The sequence below is a fragment of the Acinonyx jubatus genome, chromosome D4 (genome assembly GCF_027475565.1).
Source record: "Acinonyx jubatus isolate Ajub_Pintada_27869175 chromosome D4, VMU_Ajub_asm_v1.0, whole genome shotgun sequence".
Lineage (NCBI taxonomy): Eukaryota > Metazoa > Chordata > Mammalia > Carnivora > Felidae > Acinonyx > Acinonyx jubatus.
In genome coordinates, this window is record NC_069391.1 from 21838045 (window position 1) to 21862238 (window position 24194).

At 41.8% G+C, this 24194-nt stretch overlaps 1 protein-coding gene across 17 annotated transcripts in view; it reads left to right on the forward strand.

Moving 5' to 3' along the window:
* The window catches only part of SUSD1 (sushi domain containing 1), a 286887-nt gene that overhangs the window by 117350 nt on the left and 145343 nt on the right, over nucleotides 1-24194 (forward strand). For 13 of the 17 annotated variants that reach the window (XR_008291039.1, XR_003412801.2, XM_053204793.1 and 10 more), the window contains one exon: nucleotides 4077-4116. Coding sequence is in view for 12 of the 17 variants with exons in the window: in XM_053204793.1 (XP_053060768.1) it covers nucleotides 4077-4116 (40 nt within the window). In the remaining 5 variants the exon portion in view is untranslated. Of the gene's footprint in view, nucleotides 1-4076; nucleotides 4117-14386; nucleotides 14481-14806; nucleotides 15525-24194 lie in introns of those variants that run through there. The other 4 variants (XR_008291037.1, XR_003412799.2, XR_008291038.1 and 1 more) reach the window with 2 other exon arrangements.

A 24194-nucleotide genomic window follows, 5' to 3' on the forward strand; every position in this document is an offset into this window, starting at 1 on the left:
TCCTTAGAAAGACTATGTTATTCCAGTGGTGGTTCTTTCATGAGACCTAGAACTATGTAGTCATTGTATAATGAATAAATCTAGTGAGTTGGATAGGCAGAAAGCAGGAGCTGGATCAGTGGGCCGGGGTAGAAGTTCTCCTGGAAGAGCCATTGTGATGGGTTGTCCCAGGAGAACTCGAAGAGTGGGATAAACTCACATAGATTGGTGATGGAAATTAGAAAAACATTGTATTAATATTATTAGAAACATCTCCTTTTTAAAAAGGTTTTTAATGTTTAATTTTGAGAGAGAAAGTGTGAGTGGAGGAAGGGTGCAGAGAGAGAGAGAGAAAGAGAGAATCCATAGCAGGCTCGTTGCTGTCAGTGCAAAGCCCAATGTGGGGCTCAAACCCACTAACAGTGAGATTATGCCCTGAGCTGAAGCTGTCTGTTCAACCAACTGAGCTACCCAGGCACCTCAATAGAAACATCTCTTGACTAATGCATCTGAGCCACCTGGACTATAAGGTTCATCACATACTTACGATCAAGACACACTCTATTTTTTTAATTAGAAAAAATATTTTAAGGTTTAGTTTTGAGAGAGAGAGACAAAGTGTGAGCAGGGGAGGGGCAGAGAGAGAGGGAGACACAGAATCTGAAGAAGGCTCCAAGCTATGAGCTGTCAACACAGAGTCTGATGTGGGGCTCGAACCCACAAACTGTGAGATCATGACCTGAGCTGAAGTCGGATGCTTAACTGACTGTGCCCCAATTTTTTTTTTTAATTTGAGAGAGTGCACATGCATGAGCATGAGTGGGGAAGAGGGCAGAGGGAGAGAGAATCTCAAGCAGGCTCCATGCCCAGTGGGAACCAGATCTCACCACGGTGGGATCATGACCTGAGCTGAAGTCAGACTCTCAACCGACTGAGCCACCCAGGCACCCCATCCTCCCTTTTTAACATTCTACTGTATGTATGCACCACATTTTAGCCATTCATCTGTGGATAGATGCTTGGGTTGCTTCCATCTTTGAGCTATTTTGAATAAGGCTGCTATGAACATGCTGTACAAATATCTCCTTTGAGTCCTTGCTCTCCATTTTTTTGGCATTGACCCAGAGTTGGAATCGTTGGGTCATATGGTAATTATCTTTATATTTTTTTGAAGAACTGCCACACAGCAGTGGCACCATATTACATTCTCACCGACAGTACACAATTATTCCATTTTCTCTACATCCTCCCCAAGAACTGCTGTTTTCTGTTTTGATAATGGCCCTCCTAATGGATGTGGGGTGGTGTCTCATTGTGGTTTGGGCTTCTGTTTTTCTAATGATTAGCGATGTTGAGCATCTTTTCAAAATGCTTTTGACAACTTTTATATCTTCTTTGGGGAAATGGTTATTCAAGTCATTTGCCCATTTTTTTTAATGTTTACTTTTTGAGAGGGCACACATGCACACACGTGTGTGAGCAGGAGAGGGGCAGAGAGAGAGGGGGGACAGAGGATCAAAAGTGGGCTCTGTGCTGACAGCAGAGAGCCCAACTCCGGGTTCAAACCCACAAACTGAACCATGAGATCATGACCTGAGCCAAACTTGGATGCTCAACCAACTGCGTCACCCATATGCCTCCCTTTACCCATTTTTGAAAAAGGTTATTTATTTCTTTGTTGTTGGGTTTTAGGAGTTCTCTATATATTCTGGATATTAATCCTTTATGAGATTTGCAATGTGCAAATATTTTCTACCATTCCATGGATGGCCTTTTTACTCTGTCGTAAGCGCCCTTTGATGCACAAAAGTTCTTAATGTTATAAGCTTCTTTTTTTTACTCCAGTATAATTAATACACAGTGTTACATTTCAAGTGTACAATATAGTGATTCAACAATTCAGTGCATTATTCAGTGCTCATCATGATAAGTGAACTCAGTATTTCATTTATTTATTTCATTTATTCACCCATTTATTTCACCCACCCACCAACCCTTGGGCATCAACCAGTTTGTTCTCTGTATTTAGAAGTTTTTTTCCTCTTTGTCTCTTCTCTGCCTCATTTCACTTAGCATTATACTCTCTAGATCCCTCTATATTGTTGCAAATGGCAAGTTGTCATTCTTTTTTATGGCTGAGCACCACACACACACACACACACACACACACACACACACACACCTTTATCCATTCATCTATTGATGGACACTTGAATTGCTTCCATATCTTGCTTATTGTATATAGTGCTGCAATAAACATAGGGGTGCATGTATTTTTTTCAATTCAGTTTTCATATGCTTTGGGTAAATACCCAATAGTGGCATTACTGGATCATGTGGTAGTTCTATTTTTAATTTTTTGAGGGCCCTCCGTACAGTTTTCCACAGTGGCCACGCCAGTTTGCATCCTGCTAACAGTGCATGAGTGTGCTTTTTTCTCCACATCCTCAAAAGGTCTTAATTTTGATGAAGTCAAGTTTGTCTATTTTTTCTTTTGTTGCCCATGCCTTTGGTGTCACATCCAAGAAATCATTGCTAAATCCAATTGTTAAAAAGATCTGTATATCTTCTTTGGCACCATTTGTCAAAAATATTTCCTTTACCCATTGAATGTTCTTGGCCACCCTTGTTGAAAATTACTTGATATGTATGCAAGAGCTTCTTTTTGGTTTCTCTATTCTGTATTGGTCTATGTGTCTGTCTTTATGCCAGCACCACACAGTTTTGATTACTATAGCTTTGGAGTAAAATTTGAAACCAGGAAGTGTTTTCCAGTTCTCCCAGTTCTCTATCTATCTGTCCCAGTAACTAGCACCACCATGCACCCAGTTGCTAAGATAGAAATGGAGGAATAATTCTTGCCTCCTGCCTCCTTATCTTCTTGTCTAGTGCATCATCAGATCCTATCTATTCTATCACCGTAATGCTGTGTAAAATCATCCTTTTCTCTCCTTCCTCATTAACACTGTTTAGCCTTTGACATCTCTTGCCTGAACATCAAATTTTCTAACTCATCTTCCTGTCTCTTATTCTGTCTCTTTGATCCATATAACTGCCAGAATGAGTTTTGTAAAGTGTAAATCTGGTCATGACACTCTGTTTTAATGAGCTCCCTTCTTCACCTGGCCCCACCAATTTCTCTCCTTTAATATACTCCATTCCCAAGTACCTGCCTTACTGGTTATTAAGGTTAGATCCCTTTCACTGGTTATTATTCGATATTATTTTCCACTAGATGCACTTAGCATCAAGGCAAAATTAGTCACATTCAAAAGCTTATGGCCATTTTGAGCTTTCCCCAGAATTTGTCAGTGTAAATATATTTTTTCAATTTTTAAGAAAACCAGATTGCCCAAGGTTGTCACTTGAAAGAGAATTTCCTTTTGAACTTAGAGGGATCCTTCTCTAACCCCTGCTATTTAGTTTCCTCTGGGGAATGTTTTGCAGAGTAATCCCAGCCATTCCTAACAGACAAATATGCACATAATAACTGGGGGAGAAGAGAAGGTATTTCATTCCAATGAGTTTGTGGGTCTCCTCTACCATGGATGAGCTTTCATATGTTATTACTATTGTTGTTGTTGTTATTTTGTTCTCTTTCTGGCCCTTGGCTACTGTTTGGGTAACTGAGGCAGCCGGGTAAGTATTCTCTAGAGAGGTGAAGTATTATTATATGCCAAGGCTTCTCATAGCCTAGCCTATCACATGCATCACTATCTTGCTGAACTGGATGTGACCTCGGAATCTTTCTCAACAGAGTTCACAGGCAGTCAATGCCAGTTGCTCTGAGCTGGCCAGGGGAATGAAACTCATTGCCATTTCTGTCCTTTACCCATAGTGTGTGCTTTGTGAGATCTTTTGAGAAGCTATAGAATTGATCCCCAGGGTCACTTCTGTCCCTGCTACCTATGCCAGTCCCTCGAATACTTAGTAGTCACGTGGCTAAGGTATACTATGTTAGAGCTAGAAGAGGCCTTAAAGATATTTTCATCCAAATTAAGAGAAGTAGAACATTAAATTTTCTTGGCTAAAATGTATTATTTAAACTGATGTCATGTGCTGCCTAGTTAAACGTGTTGTTGTGTTTTCCTTTATAGGTGAGAAGATGCTCCTGTGCAGTTTGGGCTCACGTGAAAGGTAAAACCATTTTCTGCTTAAGCATCCTGTCCTTATTTCTCCCCTCCAGCCTGCAGCATCGAGTTATGTTAATGAGATTTCTTTTTAAATTGTTAAAGGTGACAGAAACCCATCTCATACTAGTTTAAGCAAAAAGCCATAGCTGAAAAGGATGGGAGTGGGGAGCTTATGGGCCCAGAAACTGACACTTGGGACTTGACACCAGGAGTGGCACACTCTGTCTCTGTCGTTGCTATTTCTTTTCTTTCTTTCTTTCCTTCTTTTTTTTTTTTTTTTTTTTAACATTTATTCATTTTTGAGAGACAGAGCACAAGCAAGGGAGGGGCAGAGAGAGAAGGAGACATAGAATCTAAAGTAGGCTTCAGGCTCTGAGCTGTCAGCACAGAGTTCCACGCGGGGCTCGAACTCATGAACTGTGAGATCATGACCTGAGCCAAAGTTGGACGCTTAACTGACTGAGCCACCCAGGCACCCCTCTGCTTTCTGTTTCTAAGGATGGGTTGGCTTCATTTTCTTCTACAATAAGCCATGTGATGGAGAGGGATGGGCACCAGCTGCCCAGTTTAGCAACTCCAGTGGGAACAGAAAGTTTTTCAATTCAGGGGAAGAACCCTTTCTCCTAGATTAAGTGCCTGTCCGTGGGATGACTGGTACCACCTCCTAGAGTACTATGTACTATGAACAGCCTACCTTGGGTTTTGGGCTTATTCATGTGGCTGGTTGGGGGCAGATCAGTGTGATTGACATGGACAGCGACACTCGGATTGCACTGAGAGGTGGACACGATCCCCATCAGGATAAGAGGCACGCAGAAACATGTTGACAGACCAATACAAAGAGCAAAACAGTCCACTGCTTTGAGCCATTTAGCTGCTTCGCATGCGCACACACTTATATGTATACTTTTAAGAAAAACCCCCTCCACGATGGAAGAATTATCCTCTATACAACCACAAGTAGAACTCTATTGGACGACAACTGTGTGTGGGTCTGTTACTGCATCCAGCTCCAAGACCAGGATTCCTGAGGATGGTCCATCCCTCTTGATGAAATCCAGGGGGACCTCTCACGATCTGTTAGCAATCTATGACTAAATGCCCAATGTAAGCATCCTCAAACCGCAGTTTATAATGTGAAAGGGGAAACTGAATAAGCGCAATAAGCACTTTCATTTAGAAAGGAGGAAAAGATAAAAGGCTGTGCAGTGGTCAGGGCGCCCATAACAGCGACCACATCCTGCTGGATTGGGAAAACTGGCATCCCCTGCCCTGGCAGCAGAGTGAGCCGCCTGGTCGGTTAGATGGGCTGCCTCAGTCTTTTCCTGGGTCTGCCCGATGGGAGAGTGAGTACTCTTGTCCCTTTCCTCCAGAGCTGTACAGACACAAGAGATGTAGCAGCTGGGTGCTGTGTAGCTTAAACCTTCTTCCTCCCACGGGCAGTTGTCCAGGTGGGAGAACTGCCTCAGGGCTTGAGCAATCACAGCTCCTTGGTTGCCAGACTTGGGATTTCCCTGGCAGTACATTTCTTTAAACCAGCAGGCAGCCAGCCAGTGGATTTGATTCCTAGGAATTCCATTAGTTTGTTGCTTAATACCAGAAATCCTGTCAAGTTTATGACCTTTGTATCTGGACCTTTTTTCTTTGCGGTTTAGGAGTCCTAGCAACACCCTGAGGAATTTTGCTCTTAGCTTGGAGTATCAGTTTAACCCCTTGCATCCTGTCTGTTACCTCAGAGCAGCATAAAACAATAGGCTGGGGTGGTAAGGAAGTGCCTGCAGAACTCTGCTTCCAGGAGGACTCCAGCTCGGGGCACTTCACAATGGGGGATTTGTTACCTTGTCAGTAGAGGGTGCTTAGCAGGAAATGATGGGAAGGGACCTGGAGAATTAGACTTCCTTCATTTGTCTGCTTGTCTTCTAATCTTATTTCCCATCTTTTTAATCTCTACTGACACCAACTTCAAAAAGAGCAGAGGACATGGCTTTTCTACTGGGCAAGGCACATTACTAGACCATTGGATTGTGGTTGCCAGGCAGCGAGGGTCTTTGTGCCCCACCCCCCTCTACTCTCTTGAGATATAATTTACATATAACATTGAATTTAAGGTGGTGACTTGATCTATATTGCAAAATGATTACCACAGTGAGGTTAGTTAACACCTCCATCAGCTCACATGATTACCATGTATATTTGTGTTATGTGTGAACATTTAAGATCTACTCTCTCGGCAGCTTTCAAGTATTTAATACAGTATTGTTAATTATAGTTGCCATGTTGTACATTAGATCCCTAGTACTTATTCATTTTATAACTGGAAGTTTGTACTCTGGCCAACATCACCCCATTTCTCCCCACCCCCCTGACCCTGGCAACTACCATTCTACTCTCTATTTCTATGAGTTCTCCCTTTTTAGATTTCACATATAAATATGATCGTATAATATTTGTCTTTCTATGTCTGACTTATCTCACTTAGCATAATTAGTGAGGGTCTTTCTTAACAAAGATGTGTGTTGTTACACTTCTGTGTGTAGATGGGCTAAGCTCCCTGTCTTGGAATTATTTTTTTATTTTATTTTTTTAATTTACATCCAAATTAGTGTATAGTGCAACAATGATTTCAAGAGTAGATTCTTTAATGCCCCTTACCCATTTAGCCCATCCCCCCTCCCACAACCCCTCTAGCAACCCTCAGTTTGTTCTCCATATTTATGAATCTCTTATGCTTTGTCCCCCTCCCTGTTTTTATGTTATTTTTGTTTCCCTTCCCTTATGTTCATCTGTTTTCTCTCTTAAAGTCCTCATATGAGTGAAGTCATATGATTTTTGTCTTTCTCTGACTGACTAATTTCACTTTGCGTAACACCCTGCAGTTCCATCCACGTAGTTGCAAATGGCAAGATTTCATTCTTTTTGATTGCCGAGTAATACTCCACTGTGTGTGTGTGTGTGTGTGTGTGTGTGTGTGTGTGTGTGTGTATACACCACATCTTCTTTATCCATTCATCCATCGATGGACATTTGGGCTCTTTCCATACTTTGGCTATTGTTGATAGCACTGCTATAAACATTGGGGTGCATGTGTCCCTTTGAAACAGCATACCTGTATCCCTTGGATAAATACCTAGTAGTGCAATTGCTGGGTCGTAGGGTAGTTCTGTTTTTAGTTTTTTGAGGAACCTCCATAGTGTTTTCCAGAGTGGCTGCACCAGCTTGCATTCCCACCCCTGTCGTGGAATTTAAATGAAAGCCACAAGAAATAGCCACGTATTTCAACATTTGGACATTTTGCAGCCAATCCATTCCCTAAGGCTATAAGGATGGGAATAGAGTTCCCACAAAGAAAAAAGGTGCTTTTATCAGAAGAATGGAGATGTGCAGGCCTCCTGGACATAGAAATAGCTTCCAGAATCCACGGCTTTCAGCAGCTGTTTGATATGATTAGCAAACTCAAACTGGGTGGAAGAAATGGCCAAAGAGCTGGCTATAGTCATTCTACTGTGATTAACTTAACAGGGAGGATTTTGCTTTGGAAATGTCTATGTGGCTTTTGGTGGTACCTTTTTACCCCCTCTCAACTTAAAAACCAGTGTTGAAAGGGGGTTCAAACCTTTGAAATCAAACTACTGGGAGGCTCTGGAGATAATAGAAAACCCAGTGTAATATTGAAATTCTGAAGGCAATTCTACTCTATATTGTACAAACATTACCTGTACTGTGCACACACCTTTGGCAGTCCCCTTTCGCAAAAATGTTGGAGACTGCCATCTCACAAAATAATTTGCAGGATCCAGATTAGTCCTGAACTTGTTCCAGTTCATTTGCCGAGCAACGGCCCCATTCTTGCCTTTGCCCAGTGACAAATTATGCTACTTACCTGACGCAGATTGCTCCTAAAAGGGCTTTGTGATTAGCAGGGAACCAGCAGTTGGTTTGATGGGAAATGGGGAGGCCTGGGCTTCCTTGCTTGAGCCTTGCTACTAATCAGCTGAGGGCCTTTGCAATTATATTTAACTTGGCAGGTTCTCAGCTGCCTCTTACCACAATCTTTCTGATCCCTTCCAGCCACAAAGTACTGAGTCTGTGATTTCCTGAGTCACAAAGCAAAGTCATTTGATATATGGGAGATGATCACACACTGTAATCACAGAACACTCTTCAGTCATAGGCATGAAACCCCTGAGTCATTAGTGACCCTTTCCCTTTCAGCCACATTTTACGCCTAGGGTGTGCTGGTCTTATTTCTGGATTCGTCCCCTTATGCATAGGCCTTTATTATCTGTAGCACAGACAGTGGGCAAAGCCTCCTTTCTCCTCTTCCATCATGGTGTTCAGTTTCCTTTTTAAAAAAAAAATTTTTTTTAATGTTTATTTTTGAGAGAGAAAGAGAGAGAGAGAGAGTCGGGGAGGAGCAGAGAGAGAAGGAGACACAGAATCCGAAGCAGGCTCTAGGCTCTGAGCTGTCAGCACAGAGCCTGAAGCAGGTCTTGAACTTCCGGACCATGAGATCATGACCTGAGCCGAAGTCAGACACTTAACTGATTGAGACACCCAGGGTTTCCTTCTTCACTCCAGCCTACATGCCTGACTCATCTGTCCAAACTGTGGCTCTGATTTTCCTATTTCCCCTGATGGTTCTTCCATGGTTCTCCATTACATTTTAGACTGGTTTCTAAGGCCTCACTTGGACACCAGCATGCCCTTCTAGTTGCATCTCTCCTTCTCCATTCAAAATGATGTGCTAGCTCTTCTCTGGTTACGGCCCTTGCTTATTTTCCTCAGTGTCTTTGCTCATACAGTTACTTGCTTATTTCCACCTGGATTGCCCTATAACCTTCCTGTAATCTTTGCTCACGAGTTTGTTACAATCCCACCTATTCATCAAGATTAAAATCAAATGCTGTCTCCTCCCTGAAGCTTCTTAAAATTTACTCAACAGGCAGGAACGCCCTCTCTCTCTCTCCCTTCTTCCCTCTTCCTCTCCCTCTCCTTAGCCATTCTGCCATACTTTAGAGAAACCGGTGCACTTGTCCTTTCATACTAGATTTCATACCCTGAGGGAACACGTTTGAAGAGTGGAGCAGTGCCTGGAACCCATTGGGTTGGATGATTACTGGTGAGCCAGCCGCATAGTCTGATGAAAAATGAAGCATAGGAAGTGTAATACTTAAATAAGCCAGGGAAGAGTTACCTTAAGATCTAATCCTAGTGTGTATGTTTATGTTTGTATACGCTACACACATGTACGTGTACACACACACACACACACATGCATATTTTAAACCTGCATAATTGTGGTAGGCAGAATTACAATGTGGCCACTGCTGGACACCCACCTTCTCTCATTTACTCATTCAAAGGCTATTCTCAGTGTTGCCATGAAAGGATTTGAAGATGTAATTAAGATCCCAAATGGATTATCCAGATGGACCTGACTTTCACATGAGCCCTTTCAGTCTGGATCTAGGGGTCAGAAACAGGGGAGATTGGAGATTCAAAGGGAGAGATGGATCTGACATAAGGGTTTCTCCTGCCGTCTTTGAAGATGGAGGGAACCACATGGCAGGAATGTGGGTGGCCCATAGGAGCTGAGCCGCCAATGGTTGATAGCCAGTAAGAATATGGGGACCTCAGTCCTGCAGCTGCAAGGAATTTGGAAGCAGGTTCTTCCCCAGAGGCTCCAGAGGGAAAGGCAGACCACCTGACACATTGATTTCAGCCTTGGAAGACACTGAGCAGAGGACCCAGTCACAATGTGCCTGAGCTTCTGGCCTACAGAAGTGCGAGCTAATGAATGGGGGCCAGCTGCTAAGTTTATGGTAATTTGGAAGCTGCAGTAGAAAATGAATTTTTTTTTATTAAAAAAAAATTTTTTTTTTAACGTTTATTTATTTTTGAGACAGAGAGAGACAGAGCATGAACAGGGGAGGGGCAGAGAGAGGGAGACACAGAATCCGAAACAGGCTCCAGGCTCTGAGCGGTCAGCACAGAGCCCGATGCGGGGCTTGAACTCACGGACCGTGAGATCATGACCTGAGCCGAAGTCGGACGCTTAACCGACCAAGCCACCCAGGCGCCCCGAAAATGAATTTTTAAAAAGTTGCTGATTCATCAGGTGTTACTTATCTCTAAATTAATCTTCTACTTTGATCTCCTTCGCCGTCTGCTCCTCTGCAGGGAATTCAAGTGAGGAGACCCTAGAATAGCAGACAGGAATTTCACATGCCAAATAGAAGTCATGGTGCTAATTATTTGTACCTTTTGGAGAACAGAATTATTGCTTTCAGGAAATGGCCCTGCTTGTGTAAATTCATGAAAAAAAATATCCACATCCGTAGGCAGTTTTCAAGCTGTCCCAGAGCCTGAGAGTAGGCACAGGGTCTTTCTAACTTTCTCCTCAGCACCTGTGATATTTGCATTAGTGCAAGAGTTGAAGATAAGCCCAGAGAAGGCCTGTCATTCCTCCTGAACACTGTACCTCCTCAGGGAGCCACCCTGAAGAGAATGGTGGAGTTTAGCCTAATGGATTTACCCTGTCAAGGTTGAGTCACTGCAAATCTGTGATATAACACATGACTCACTCACTTCAGTTTCTGATAGAATATTCTACAAGTGATTCAGAAGAAAAATAAGCATGATTTTATAGCATGAAACTGTGGAAGGGAGGGTAACCAGAGGATGGCAGAACTTTAAAAAATGTAATACAAATTGGTCAGCCGTAAATGTTCTCAGTGAGGAATTAACGGCGGGAAGTCCCTAAAGAAATCTTGTGTGGCTACACTGTGAACACTTTGGATTGGATGGACTCAGATTTTCACAGACTACATGCACAAAAAGGAGACCAAGAGATACATACCAGCAAGAACCATGCCTGGAGCCAGAACCCAAGTCATGTTATGCAGAACAAAAAAGATGATTGTCCAATACTTCTGTGTAGGGTAAGGAGTAGTTGGGCAGGCATGTGGCTTAGGGTAAATGATGTCCTGCTGGTGGATGGTCAAGAGAAAGTCAGGTTCATACACTCCCACTTTGCTTCTGTCCTGTTGGTTTGTGAGGGGACATTTCAAAGCAAGAGAAGAGCTAACTGCTTCACATAAAGTCTTCTGACCTGGATGAAGCACATTCTATAATGCAGGTTCATACAGTTTTCACATGAGCCAGTGGACCACTGCAAGCGGTCTTTGAGAAATGGTGAAGAGAAAGCAGGCTGGAGATGAGCAAAGAACATGGAACTTTGTAGAAGGAAGATAGGCTTTGCAAAGTGTAGTCCATGATAACTTGAAGTCAAGGCCAGGCAAAATCTTTTAAGAGGTGGCTTTGTGGTAGGAGCCACAGTAGTTCCCAGCAGTTAGCATTATGGTTTCTGCATTAGTAAATAATGCTTAGAAAATTCTCATCTGCTTTAGATAAATATTTTAGGTAGGCATTCACTTACATTTTGTTCTAATTTTTTTAGGTTGCTATTTGAGCCTTTAACCTGTCCGGGTTTTATTTTGACATATATAGTATAAGCTCAAATGGTCAAAATCCTTTTATTTTAAATGGCCACCCAATTTTCTCAACACTAGTTATGAGTGATGTGTCATTTCCCCTAATGATTTGAAACAGTAACAAAACAATAATTAACAATAGCTAACATTTGCCAGTTGCTTACTGCGTGCCAGGCACAGTGCTAACATGACTTACCTCATCTGTTTCTCACAATAACCCAATGAGGTGGGCACTGTTATTATCATTCCCATGTTACTCGATCATCCCTCAGTGGGGAAACTGAGGCACAGAATGGCTAAGCAACTTGTCCAGAGTCCACAGTTACAGACTTGGACAACCCGACTTCAGTATTTAAGCTCTGAAATTTATTTGGTATACGTGGGTTTATTTCTAGGCTGTTATGTTCCAGTATATTCATTCCTATGCTGATACCACACTGTTTATCACTAATAATGTGAGTCACTCTCCTAGTTTTTTTTTTTTCTTTTTTTCACCACTAATTTCTAGTGTAACCACATCCTTCCATTTTGTAGTATGGCCTCTTAAAACATCAAGACATTTTTTTTTCTTTCCCCTGAATATTAAAGGTAGCCAAACAGCATAAGCCATGTTTTTTTTTTCCAGAAAGTCTCCTGAAAACACTTTCTGAGGTAATGAGGTAATGGATTTTGCAGAGCTTTTTAGCAAGAAGTGTAGTCCATGGCTGCTTTTGCTGGTGCCAGCTACCCTATTAGAGAACAGAACCCAACTGCTCCCAGCCTGGTTGGAGAGATCTGAGCAGGTGCCAATCAACATAGCTTTCTGCAATAGTGGGAAGATTTTGAAGCTGTGCTGTCCAATATGGTAGCAACTAGCCACGTGTGGCTACTGGGCACTTGAAATGTGTACTTGAAATTGAGCACTTGAAATGGTGTGACGGAGAAACTGAACTTTTAATTTAATTGAAACTCGTGTAGATTTAAATAGCCACATTGTGTCCAGTGGCTGCTGTAGCGCAAATTAAGTAATGAAAAAGTTACGTAGCAGGAACTCTTCTCAGATGTGCCTCTTTCACTGCCAAGGAAGAGAGTCATCTATGTTTGAGGGTCTCAAGTCCAGGGGCTACTAATTTTCCTCTCAAGCCCCTCCTTACTTAACAGAGCTTTGCTTTTGCTGTTTTCAACTCTTCCAAGGCAGTGCTGGATGACCCAAGGGGCAGACTAAGCGTGTGCCTGGGGCATTGGTAACAGGAGGGTACAGAAAAATGAAATATTTGGATGTTCCGGCAGTAAAAACCATGGCAAATCATTTGGTAAAATTTGGACTTAGTTGTGCTTCCTTACATTTATTCCATGGTTTGATGGCATTTTTCTTTTTCTTTTTTTACGTTTTATTTATTTTGAGAGAGAGTGCGTGCAAGTGGGGGAGGGACAGAGAGAGAAGGAGAGAGAGAATCCCAAGCAGGCTTTGTGCTGTCAGCACAGAGCCCAATGTGGGGCTCAGTCCCACAAACCATGAGATCATGACCTGAGCCGAAATCAAGAGTCAGATGCTTAACCGACTGAGCTACCCAGGTGCCTCGGTATTTTTCTTTCTAATTCTATGCATGCAGGGTCATCCCCCAAGATCTTTTCGATGTCTGGTGGCACCATTGCACAGTTGGTCTTTTACACTGCTACAGTCCGAGACCCCATCATCCTCAGCCTGTGCAGGAAAGGACAGGGCCTACACGAGGGGGAACATGACCTTCTCTGCTGTAGACCATGTAGATTCAGATCTGCACTGGGAAAGCATGGTGTTATGGTTAAAAGCAAAGATGCTGGAACCAGACAGCTTGGGTTTGGATCTGGCTCTGTTGTTTATTAGCTAGGTCACCTTGGGCAAGTTGTTGAACCACTCCGTGCCTCCATTCCTCATCTGTAAAACGGGAATAATAATAATAATAGTGTCCCATGTACTATTATTACGCTGGGCACTATTATTGCAATACACTATTATTATAGTTCTCACTGGGTAGTTAGGAGAAGTAATTAGAACAGTGTTTGGCATATAGTAAATGCTAAATAAGTTGTTTGCAAATGAAAATGAGCCCTTTAGTGTAGAACACGATGCTCTGATTCAGTCACTTGGCCCAAATGTGCAACTCAAATGTGGGTGTCTTTTGGTTTATAACAAAGCATCCCCCTGGGGTTGACATATGATACCCCCCAAAGAGAACATATACACATCCTCCAAAGAGGTTTTACATCAATTTTCTTACTTTATCCTCATGGCAACCTGCTGAGCAGAGCAGGGAGGTGCTGTCCTTGTAGGTGTGCAGGGAAAATGACAGATGACTCTATCTGGCAGGGAGGATTTGTTTGCTGTGTTTGACCACTGGACCTACCTATCATTTTTGGAGCAAAAATCCAAATGATGTCAGAATGACTTCTTTCTTCCTCAATGCAAACGAAAACTGCCTATAAAAACTTTCAGGCATAATTGGTTGAGAGAGGACCAATACAAGCAAAACGGTCTGCTGTATTTGTATTCACAACAAGATGAGCTTTTTTATCCCTTGTAACTTGAATGTGGCCTGGTTTTCTATTTCCTCTTCAGAAATCCCTTGGAAGTGTATTTTCCTTAGGCCCTATACCCTCCAGGCCAACTCAGGGGACACAGAGGCACTCTGAGCATTCTTGGGATGGTTTAGTAAATGGGGCCAAGCTCTGGGTTAAAATGGAGTGAGCACAGGTGCACCTGTGCCTCCTGGGAGGGCCACGATTCCTGCTGTGGGCTCAGCATGTGGTTTTGTTCCGCAGATTCGTCATTCATGCTGCAGCAGATGGTGGGCGTTGGGCTGGGCTCCGTGGCTGTTGTGATTATTCTCGCATTCCTGTCCTTCTCAGCCGTGTGGTATGTGAGACTGTCATTTTTGAGAAATGAGCGGAATGGCGGAAGGATGGGGTTGGAGTCATGAGAACAGCTGGGATTGAGGAGAGCCAAAGGGGATGTGGGCAGAGGTTGTCCTGGGCTCAGCACTCAGCAGGTGAAAGGCACGAGTAGTCTACACCTTCGGGCAGGGAGGGAGATGCGCTTCTGGTGCAGAAAAAGAGCAGGGTTGGTGATGGCTGTGCTGATTTCCCATGCTGCTTCCCATGAGGGTACATGAGCTGCACATAGAGATACACCAAGGGAAAACCAGAGTGTGTCAATGGACTCTTTTCCTCCTCCACATCTAGATTGCGGACGGGCACTACCTGTGGAGGATGCACGGTGCTGGGGCAGATGTTATGGCTGTTTCTCAGGTGCCTGCCTAGACAGAGGCCCCATGTGGCTTCCACCCAGGTGTGTATGGGTCCACAACTTTTTCCATTCCCAGCTTGGTCCCGTTTCTGGATTCAGGATGGTGAATACCTCTGTGGAATTCCCCAAAAGGAGGAAACTCAGGAATTGCTGATGTCTTCTCTGCTTGCTACACAACCAGTTCTGTGTGTGAACGTGAGACCCTTGATATACAATATAATATTGACTGCAGGCTAAAGATCATGTGGGCTGGACCCTTGTCTTCCTCTGAGTGATACCTGAGAGTCAGCTCTTCTGGACATTGAATACAAGAGAGTCTCTGCATCTTCCTTTATGGCATCTCTGAATTAATTTGGAATCCATCCTTTTACAATGAGCGATGAGGGGGACTTAAGTTTGGGCTAGAATTTGCCTTTATGAAGGAGGTCATTCAAAAGGATAGAGCTCATTGACAGTAGGCAAACTTGTCAAACATTTTAGAAGCAGCCCTTTTCTTACAATCGATCGACATGCTAATAGTATACTAACCCGGCCTGACTCCAGTAAGTTCCCTGCAATGTGTGTTAGGCAGTGTCGCTTTGATACAGATCCATTGGTTTACAGGTAATCAAAAGCCACAAGCTTTCATTCCAATAAAAATATTCTGTTAATTTAGTCAGTTCTTCTCTTCCACACCAAAGTTTATAGCATTCTTGTCTACCTTTTTTATTACTCTCTGATATAAATGACCTCTGCCTTCCTTTAGTAACAATGGGTTGAAACATTATAAAGCCCATGGCCAGAATCCATGTGTTCATAGGGAAGGGGGAAGAATGTGAGTGATGTGTAATCTTCCCCTTTACCTACAACCTCAGTAACTATGACTGTTCCTTTATCATGAATCATGACACATTAAATGCAAGCAGCCGTGGGCCCACCGTCAACTTGCTGAATTTATAGACGGAATGTATTAGATTTGGCTTTTAAACTCTGAATCAGTGTTCTTTAACTTTCTTCTCTAACTGGTGGTGTAATTCCAAGGCTCAGTAAGAAATGAATGGAGGAGACAGAGGCGTGTGGCTTTCCTGAGTAACAATGGTATTATCCCTTTTCTCCCTCTTCTAGGCCTGGAGAATAAAAAGCAAGGGGGAGGAAACCAGGAGACAGTTATATTGTATAACCTCAGGGCAAGGTGCATATGAACGTGGCCCTGGAACTGTGCAGTGTTGCAGTCCTGAGAAAAGGGACAGTCTTTCTGATAGGATGGACTTGTGTATCCTCTCTCCATGAGCTTCCTGGGTGTTAGTGAGGGTTAGATCTGTGTGGTCTGAGCTTGAGTATTGCAGATGAGGAAACAGTAGGAACAGTAAACTGTCTATGAAGTTGCCCTGGGAGATCCAGGTCCAAGTATATCCCCTCAATTAGGAAGAGTCAGAGAGAGGGAAGCAATATCCTGACACCTGGATGTTCAGTGCCGGCTTAGGCAGTATTAGGATTGGTTGTCTTTTGTCCTCTGAGGTACTACCTTGGACTACAACCGCAGATGAGTGTTTAGAAACTTTCCTGCTCTCATCTTAGGTGATTTATAGAGTAGAGCTCTCAAAAGACTAATACAAATACCTTTCTACTTTTAATCTTTATGTGCAACTATTCAAACTCATACTATTTTCACAGCTCTTGAATGAAATTTGGAATCCTTACAAATTATTGTGGTTACTGTAGGGTAGGGTCTGTGATGAATAAGGTTTTTCCTAAAGTCTCCTCTATCCAAAGAGAGAATCTGAATTAATTATTATTGTTGTTGTTGTTTTACTGGTTCTGTAAACACCATATGTTTCTGTAGCCCCCTTAATTTCCAGCTCTAAAATTAACTGCCAAAGAAGTTACTGTGGTCCACATGGGAACTTGGGAAAATTGTCGTTGAAAGCAAGAAATCCCACCTGCTCAGTATCAAAAGTTTCTGGGTAAAATAACTGACTAAATATTAAGTAAAATGTTCGGTAAACTGTACTTCTGAGTACATAACACAGTTGCTCAGTAGTATTACTGAACAGAAGCAGGTGCTGAAGTTTGCAGAAAGGATGTATATCTTCCTGCAGTTCTTTCCTAACAGTTTCCTCATAAACATGGCGGTGGGCAGCTTGAGGTTCTCTAAATTCACCCGGGAGCTTTACTACATTACTGTTCTTTTTTTTTTTTTCCCCCCAAGCGGATTCGTGGTTAAGGTGGGGAGGGCATCTCAGGAGAGCAATAGTGGGTCTTCCCGGGAGAATGCAGGGTCTGTCTGCCCAAGGGCTGCCCAGGCAGCACTTGGAGTCGCTTTGGAGTGCCTCTAAATAAAGCCAGGTCCAAGCTGAGGATGGAGGCAGGATCTCCCCCTATTGACTGTCATGGGGAAGCGTGTAGAGGTGAGCACTGAGACCCAGTTGTGAGCTCCCTTCTAGGTTAGGAATCAAAATTAGAGGTTGACCAGATAGGAGCAGACTGTTCCCTGGCTGATTTGTGTGTCTGCATGCCTGAGGTTTTTGTTTATCTCCACTGGAGTTTTTGTTTATACACATTCTTCTATTTCATCCTCATAACAGTCGTGTGTGGTGGGAAGGTTAGGGGTTACCGTTTTTCCCACTTTAGAATGGAGAAATGGGTTCAGACAGGTATGTGACCTGAGTTGTGGGGCCGAGTCATCTGATGCAAGTCTAGTCCTCATTCCTGGGATTTGACTGGCCTTGAGCTCACCTTTGGACATCCTTTTGGTTTTGGGGAGAGTCAGGCCTTTGTGTTTCTCTCTCCATATATGTATTTTAACCATTGACCTTTCTACTGTAGCCGATCTTCTTTTATCTGTCTTTTCAGTAAAAGGTATCTCTCCCCGAGATCTCTTCTACAAGGAGCCACAAACCACCAAAGAGTTGGAGGTTAATTAGGGGAAATAGGTAATAGTTTGTCTCTGACTCAAGACCTGAAACTGTAGCTGGGCACTTAACCCAAGACCAGAGCAAAAGTGATTATCTTGCAATTCCACATTAGTTTGGGATCAAGTTAATATTTAAAGTGATGTTAAAGGAAGTAAAAAGGTGTTCCCTTTTTATTGCTGATCTCACATTTGGAGTTTCTAAACCTTCTATTTTTCCATTCTATTCATCTAAGAGAAAACCAATGTTAGTAGTAGTCAATCAATTAGTGCTTTAGGGGCCTTTTGCCTGCATGACTGCTGTTGCTGAACTGAAGTGCTGCATTTTGGAGAGGAAAGAGGATGGGGCTTTCTTTGTGCCTAAGTTTGTGGCCAGGTGATACATTGAAGCAAATCAATTAAAAAAGCAGTGTTCGTATTGTTTGAGAGAGAGAAGGAGAATAAATGAATCATTTTGGTGATGTGTGAGTGTATGCATGTGTATCCATATCCATACATTTTTTGGTGCAACCCATTTTTTGGGTTACGAAAATGGGGTCAAACTACATGTGTAGTTTTGTAAACTGCTTCTTTCATTTCTGGGCACATTTTTTAAATGCAGTCAATGGTGACTGCATTAGAATTTTGTGCCATATTTTATTTAGCCAATACTCTTTTGTACATTATGTATTTAGGATGTTTCCAGATGTTTCCTATTCTTATACAAATTGTATAATTGTGTGAAATTGAAAATGATATATGTTTTACGTTTATTACATATTGTCAGAGGAATCTTAGCAGAAAGTTTATACCAGTTTACAATCTCACCAGCAGAAAGCCTCACCACCACTGGGCACTGTTGATATCTTTCATCTTGATTAATCTGATGGGTGAAAAATGATGTTTCCATGCTTTATTTGCATATCTTTATTTTTGCATGTTGATTGGTCATTTGTAATTCTGTCTGGGTGAATTGCCTTTTTTCTCGGTACTTGGTTTGTCTTTTATTGATATGAAAAGCTCTTTGTATCATAGTAATTTTTATTCCTGGCTGTCATATATTTTATAAACAAATTTTCTAGTTTATCATTCCCCCTTTTGACCCTGATTGTGTCATATCTTGCCACACAAAATCTTAAAATTTAGGTAGTCAGATTTATCCATTTTTTCCTTATATATTGTATCTTTGGTGCCATGCTTGAGGGACCTTCCAATCTCAAGGTAATAAATATAATTCAGCAGTTTTAAAAAACATTTAAATCTAGGGGCGCCTGGGTGGCTCAGTCGGTTAAGCGGCCGACTTCCGCTCAGGTCATGATCTCGTGGTCCGGGAGTTCGAGCGCCGCGTCGGGCTCTGTGCTGACAGCTCAGAGCCTGGAGCCTGCTTCAGCTTCTGTGTCTCCCTCTCTCTCTGCCCCTCCCTAGCTCATGCTCTGTCTCTCTCTCTCAAAAATAAATAAACGTTAAAAAAAATAAAATAAAAACATTTAAATCTTTAATCCATCTGAAATTTATTTTAGTATACAGAGTGAGGTTCGGGACAGAGGGGATCTTTTTTTTTTTTTCTTTAAATTAAGCTGTTAAATGGTTTTAGCCAGTTGTCCTATTAATATTCATTGACTTTTTTCCCCTAATGGTTTGAATTATATACTGAATTAGATACCAAAGTCTATTTCTGAATGTTCTCCTTTGTTCTGCTGATCTATTTCTGTGCCAATACCACCTGTTCTAACTTTAAAATAGGATTTTTAGTACCAAGTAAAATTAAGTTACCACTCTTTCTGTTAATTCTCAGATTATTCTCAGATCTTATTATATATTTATTCATGTATACATATTTATTATACATAAACTAAGGAACTATTTGGTCATATTCCCCCTAAAATCTTAATATTTTTTTTGGTTGGAGTGGGGGGCATGTGGTCAATAAAGAGTGCTCCTATCTCACAACATGGAATGTGTCTCCATTTAATTTTGTGTGTGTCCCTCTCTAGAGTATTCTAGTTTTCAGTTTACAAGGTAGCTTATGCTTATTTTGTGTTATGTATATCTAGGTATTTTCTATTTTGTGATCCTGGCCTCTTAAGTCACGGCCTCAGCTCCTGCCCCTGAACGTGTATCCCATGGCCTCTCACTGCTGGTGTTCCTGGAGATGTCCTGCACTGGAAGTCTGTCCTTTTTTGGGAGAAGTCACACCAAGGTGTCTCCCCCAACATAATTACTTTCCCAGGTATCCACTGGACTCATGGGATCCTTCCATGCCAAATGGAGGACCGCCTGTTCTCACAGGTCACTCCAGCCACACAAGTTTCCTTATTCATTTGACCCTTTGTCCTCACATTAGTGGAAGTGTAGCTTGTTCCCAGCGTGGATCCCCCTTTTTTGTCCTATTGCTGCCCTGACAACCTCAGCTTCTTGACCCTTGAGTTTCTTATCCTTGGAATCCGCTACCAGGCCAGCGTGTCTTTCAAAGGTTTACGGGACGCAAGTCAGAAACTCTGAGTGTGGGGTCCCCTTGAAGCTTCTCTTTCCAGGCTGAGGAAAGATCCCCTTGTCATTGTGGTGGGGGATTGAAAATTCTTGGGACACCAATGGCTTTCTCCAAGGAATTTCTCTCTTTTGACCTTTTCCATTTAAATCACTTTACATCCTGGATATCAGGTGTCGTAAGACTATTTAAAAAACCTCATTTTAGAATGTGGAAGTATTGGCAACCTATTATTTTCAGTTTCTTAGAAATTTGGTCAAAACAAAAAGCCCAATTAGGGGTCAAAGGACATGAAACTATAGCTCACAAAAAAGAAATGCAAATGGCTCTAAAACATTTTTAAAAAAAGATGTTCAACCTCACTTTTAAGAAAAATGCAAATTAGTAAGATATCATTTCTTAGCTATCAATTTGAGGGGAATCCAGAAGTTTAACAACACACTCCACACACTCTCTCTCTCTTTTTTTTTTTTTTGTTTGAGAGAGCGATCATGAATGGGGTAGAGTGGCAGAGGGAGAGAGAGAGAATCTTAAGCAGGCTCAATGCCCAGCACAGAGCCCAACACGAGGCTCAATTCCATGACCCTGGGATCATGACCTGAGCAAAAATCAAGAGTCAGATGCTCAACTGACTGAGCCAGGTGCCCCCAAAAAACTTCCTTTTTTTTAAATTTTATTTTTTATTTTTTTAAAATTTACATCCAAATTAGTTAGCATATAGTGAAACAATGATTTCAGGAGTAGATTCCTTAATGCCCCTTACCCATTTAGCCCATAACCCCTCCCACAACCCCTCTAGCAACCCTCAGTTTGTTCTCCATATTTATGAGTCTCTTCTATTTTGTCCCCCTCCCTGTTTTTGTATTATTTTTGTTTCCCTTCCCTTATGTTCATCTGTTTTGTCTCTTAAAGTCCTCATATGAGTAAAGTCATATGATTTTTGTCTTTCTCTGACTAATTTCACTTAGCATAATACCCTGCAGTTACATCCACGTAGTTGCAAATGGCATGATTTCATTCTTTTTGATTGCCAAGTAATACTCCACCACACACAAACACACACACACACACACACACACACACACACACACACACCCCATCATCTTTATCCATTCATCCATCAATGGACATTTGGGCTCTTTCCATACTTTGGCTATTGTTGATAGTGCTGCTATAAACATGGGGGTGCATGTGTCCCTTCGAAACAGCATACCTGTATCCCTTGGATAAATACCTAGTAGTGCAATTGCTGGGTGATAAGGTAGTTCTGTGTTTAATTTTTTGAGGAACCTCCATAGTGCTTTCCAGAGTGGCTACACCAGTTTGAATTCCCACCAGCAGTGCAAAAGAGATTCTCTCTCTCTGCATCCTTGCCAACATCTGTTGTTCCCTGAGTTGTTGATGTTAGCCATTCTGACGGGGTGAGGTGGTATCTCATTGTGGTTGTGTTTTGTATTTCCTTTATGATGAGTGACGTGGAGCATGTTTTCATGTGTCGGTTGGCCATCTGGATGTCTTCTTTGGAGAAGTGTCTATTCATGTCTTTCACCCATGTCTTCACTGGATTATTTGTTTTGTGGGTGTTGAGTTTGATAAGTTCTTTACAGATTTTGGATACTAACCCTTTATCTGAGATGTCATTTGCAAATATCTTCTCCCATTCTATCAGTTGCCTTTTAGTTTTGCTGATTGTTTCCTTTGCTGTGCAGAAGCTTTTTATTTTGATGAGGTCCCAGTAGTTCCATTTTTGCTTTTGTTTCCCTTGCCTCTGGAGACTTGTTGAGTAAGAAGTTGCTGCAGACATGATCAAAGAGGTTTTTGCCTGCTTTCTCCTTGAGGATTTTGATGGCTTCCTGTCTTACATTGAGGTCTTTCATCCATTTTGAGTTTATTTTTGTGAATGGTGTAAGAAAGTGGCCCAGGTTCATTCTTCTGCATGTCACTGTCCAGTTTTCCCAGCACCATTTGCTGAAGAGACTGTTTTTATTCCATGGATATTCGTCCCTGCTTTGTGAAAGATTAGTTGGCCATACGTTTGTGGGTCCATTTCTGGGTTCTCTATTCTGTTCCATTGATCTGAGTGTCTGTTCTTGAGTGAGTCTGGGATTGTGATGCCTCCTGCTTTGATTTTCTTTTTGAAGATCGCTTTGGCTATTCAGGGTGTTTTCTGGTTCCGTGCAAATTTTAGGATTATTTGTTCTAGCTCTGTGAAGAATGCTGGTGTTACTTTGATAGGGATTGCATTGAATATGTAGACTGCTTTGGGTAGTATCGACATTTTAACAATATTTGTTCTTCCTATCCAGGAGCATGGAATCTTTTCCCATTTTTTTGTGTCTTCTTCAATTTCTTTCATAAGCTCTCTCTAGTCTCCAGTATATAGATTTCTCACCTCTTTGGTTAGATTTATTCCTAGGTATTTTATGTTTTTTGTGCAACTGTAAATGGGATCGATTCCTTGATTTCTCTTTCTGTCGCTTCATTGTTGGTGTATAGGAATGCAACCGATTTCTGTGCATTGATTTTATATTCTGAGACTTTGCTGAATTCACGAATTGGTTCTAGCAGTTTTTTGGTGGAATCTTTTGGGTTTTCCATATAGAGTATCATGTCATCTGAGAAGAGTGAAAGTTTGACCTCCTCCTGGGCAATTTGGATGCCTTTTATTTCTTTGTGTTGTCTGATTGCAGAGGCTAATACTTCCAATACTATGCTGAGTAACAGTGGCGAGAGTGGACATCCCTGTCTTGTTACTGACCTTAGGGGGAAAGTGCTCAGTTTTTCCCCATTGAGGATGATATTAGCATTGGGTCGTTCATATATGGCTTTTATGATCTCAAGGTATGTTCGTTCTACCCCTACTTTCTTGAGGGTTTTTATCAAGAAAGGATGCTGTATTTTGTCAAATGCTTTCTCTGCATCTACTGAGAGGATCATCTGGTCTTGTCCTTTCTTTTATTGATGTGATGAATCACGTTAATTGTTTTGCGGATATTGAACCAGCCCTGCATCCCAGGTATAAATCCCACTTGGTCGTGGTGAATAATTTTTTTAATGTATTGTTGGATCCGGTTGGCTAATATCTTGAAGATTTTTGCATCCATGTTCATCAGGGAAATTGGTCTATAGTTCTCCTTTTTAGTGGGGTCTCTGTCTGGTTTTGGAATCAAGGTAATGCCGGCTTCATAGAAAGAGTTTGGAAGTTTTCCTTCCCTTTCTATTTTTTGGAACATCTTCAAGAGAATAGGTGTTAACTCTTCCTTAAATGTCTGGTAGAATTCCCCTGGAAGGCCATCTGGCCCTGGACTCTTGTTTTTTTGGCAGATTTTTGATTACTAATTTGATTTCCTTACTGGTTATGGGTCTGTTGAAATTTTCTGTTTCTTCCTGTTTCAGTTTTGGTAGTGTATAATGTTTCTAGGAATTTGTCCATTTCTTCCAGATTACCCATTTTATTGGCATATAATTGCTCATAATATTCTCTTATTGTTTTTATTTCTGTTTTGTTGGCTGTGATCTCTCTTCTTTCATTCTTGATTTTATTTATTTGGGTCCTTTCCTTTTTCTTCTTGATCAAATTGGCTAGTGGTTTATCAATTTTGTTAATTCTTTCAAAGACCAGCTTCTGGTTTCATTGATCTGTTCTACTGCTTTTTTGGTTTTGATAGCATTAATTTCTGCTCTAATCTTTATTATTTCCTGTCTTCTGCTGGTTTGGGTTTTATTTGCTGTTCTTTTTCCAGCTCCTTAAGGCGTAAAGTTAGGTTGTGTATCTGAGATCTTTCTTCCTTCTTTAGGAAGGCCTGGATTGCTATATACTTTCCTCTTATGACCGCCTTTGCTGCGTCCCAGAGGCTTTGGGTTGTGGTGTTATCATTTTCATTGACTTCCATATACTTTTTAATTTTCTCTTTAATTGCTTGGTTAGCCCATTCATTCCTTAGTAGGATGTTCTTCAGTCTCCAAG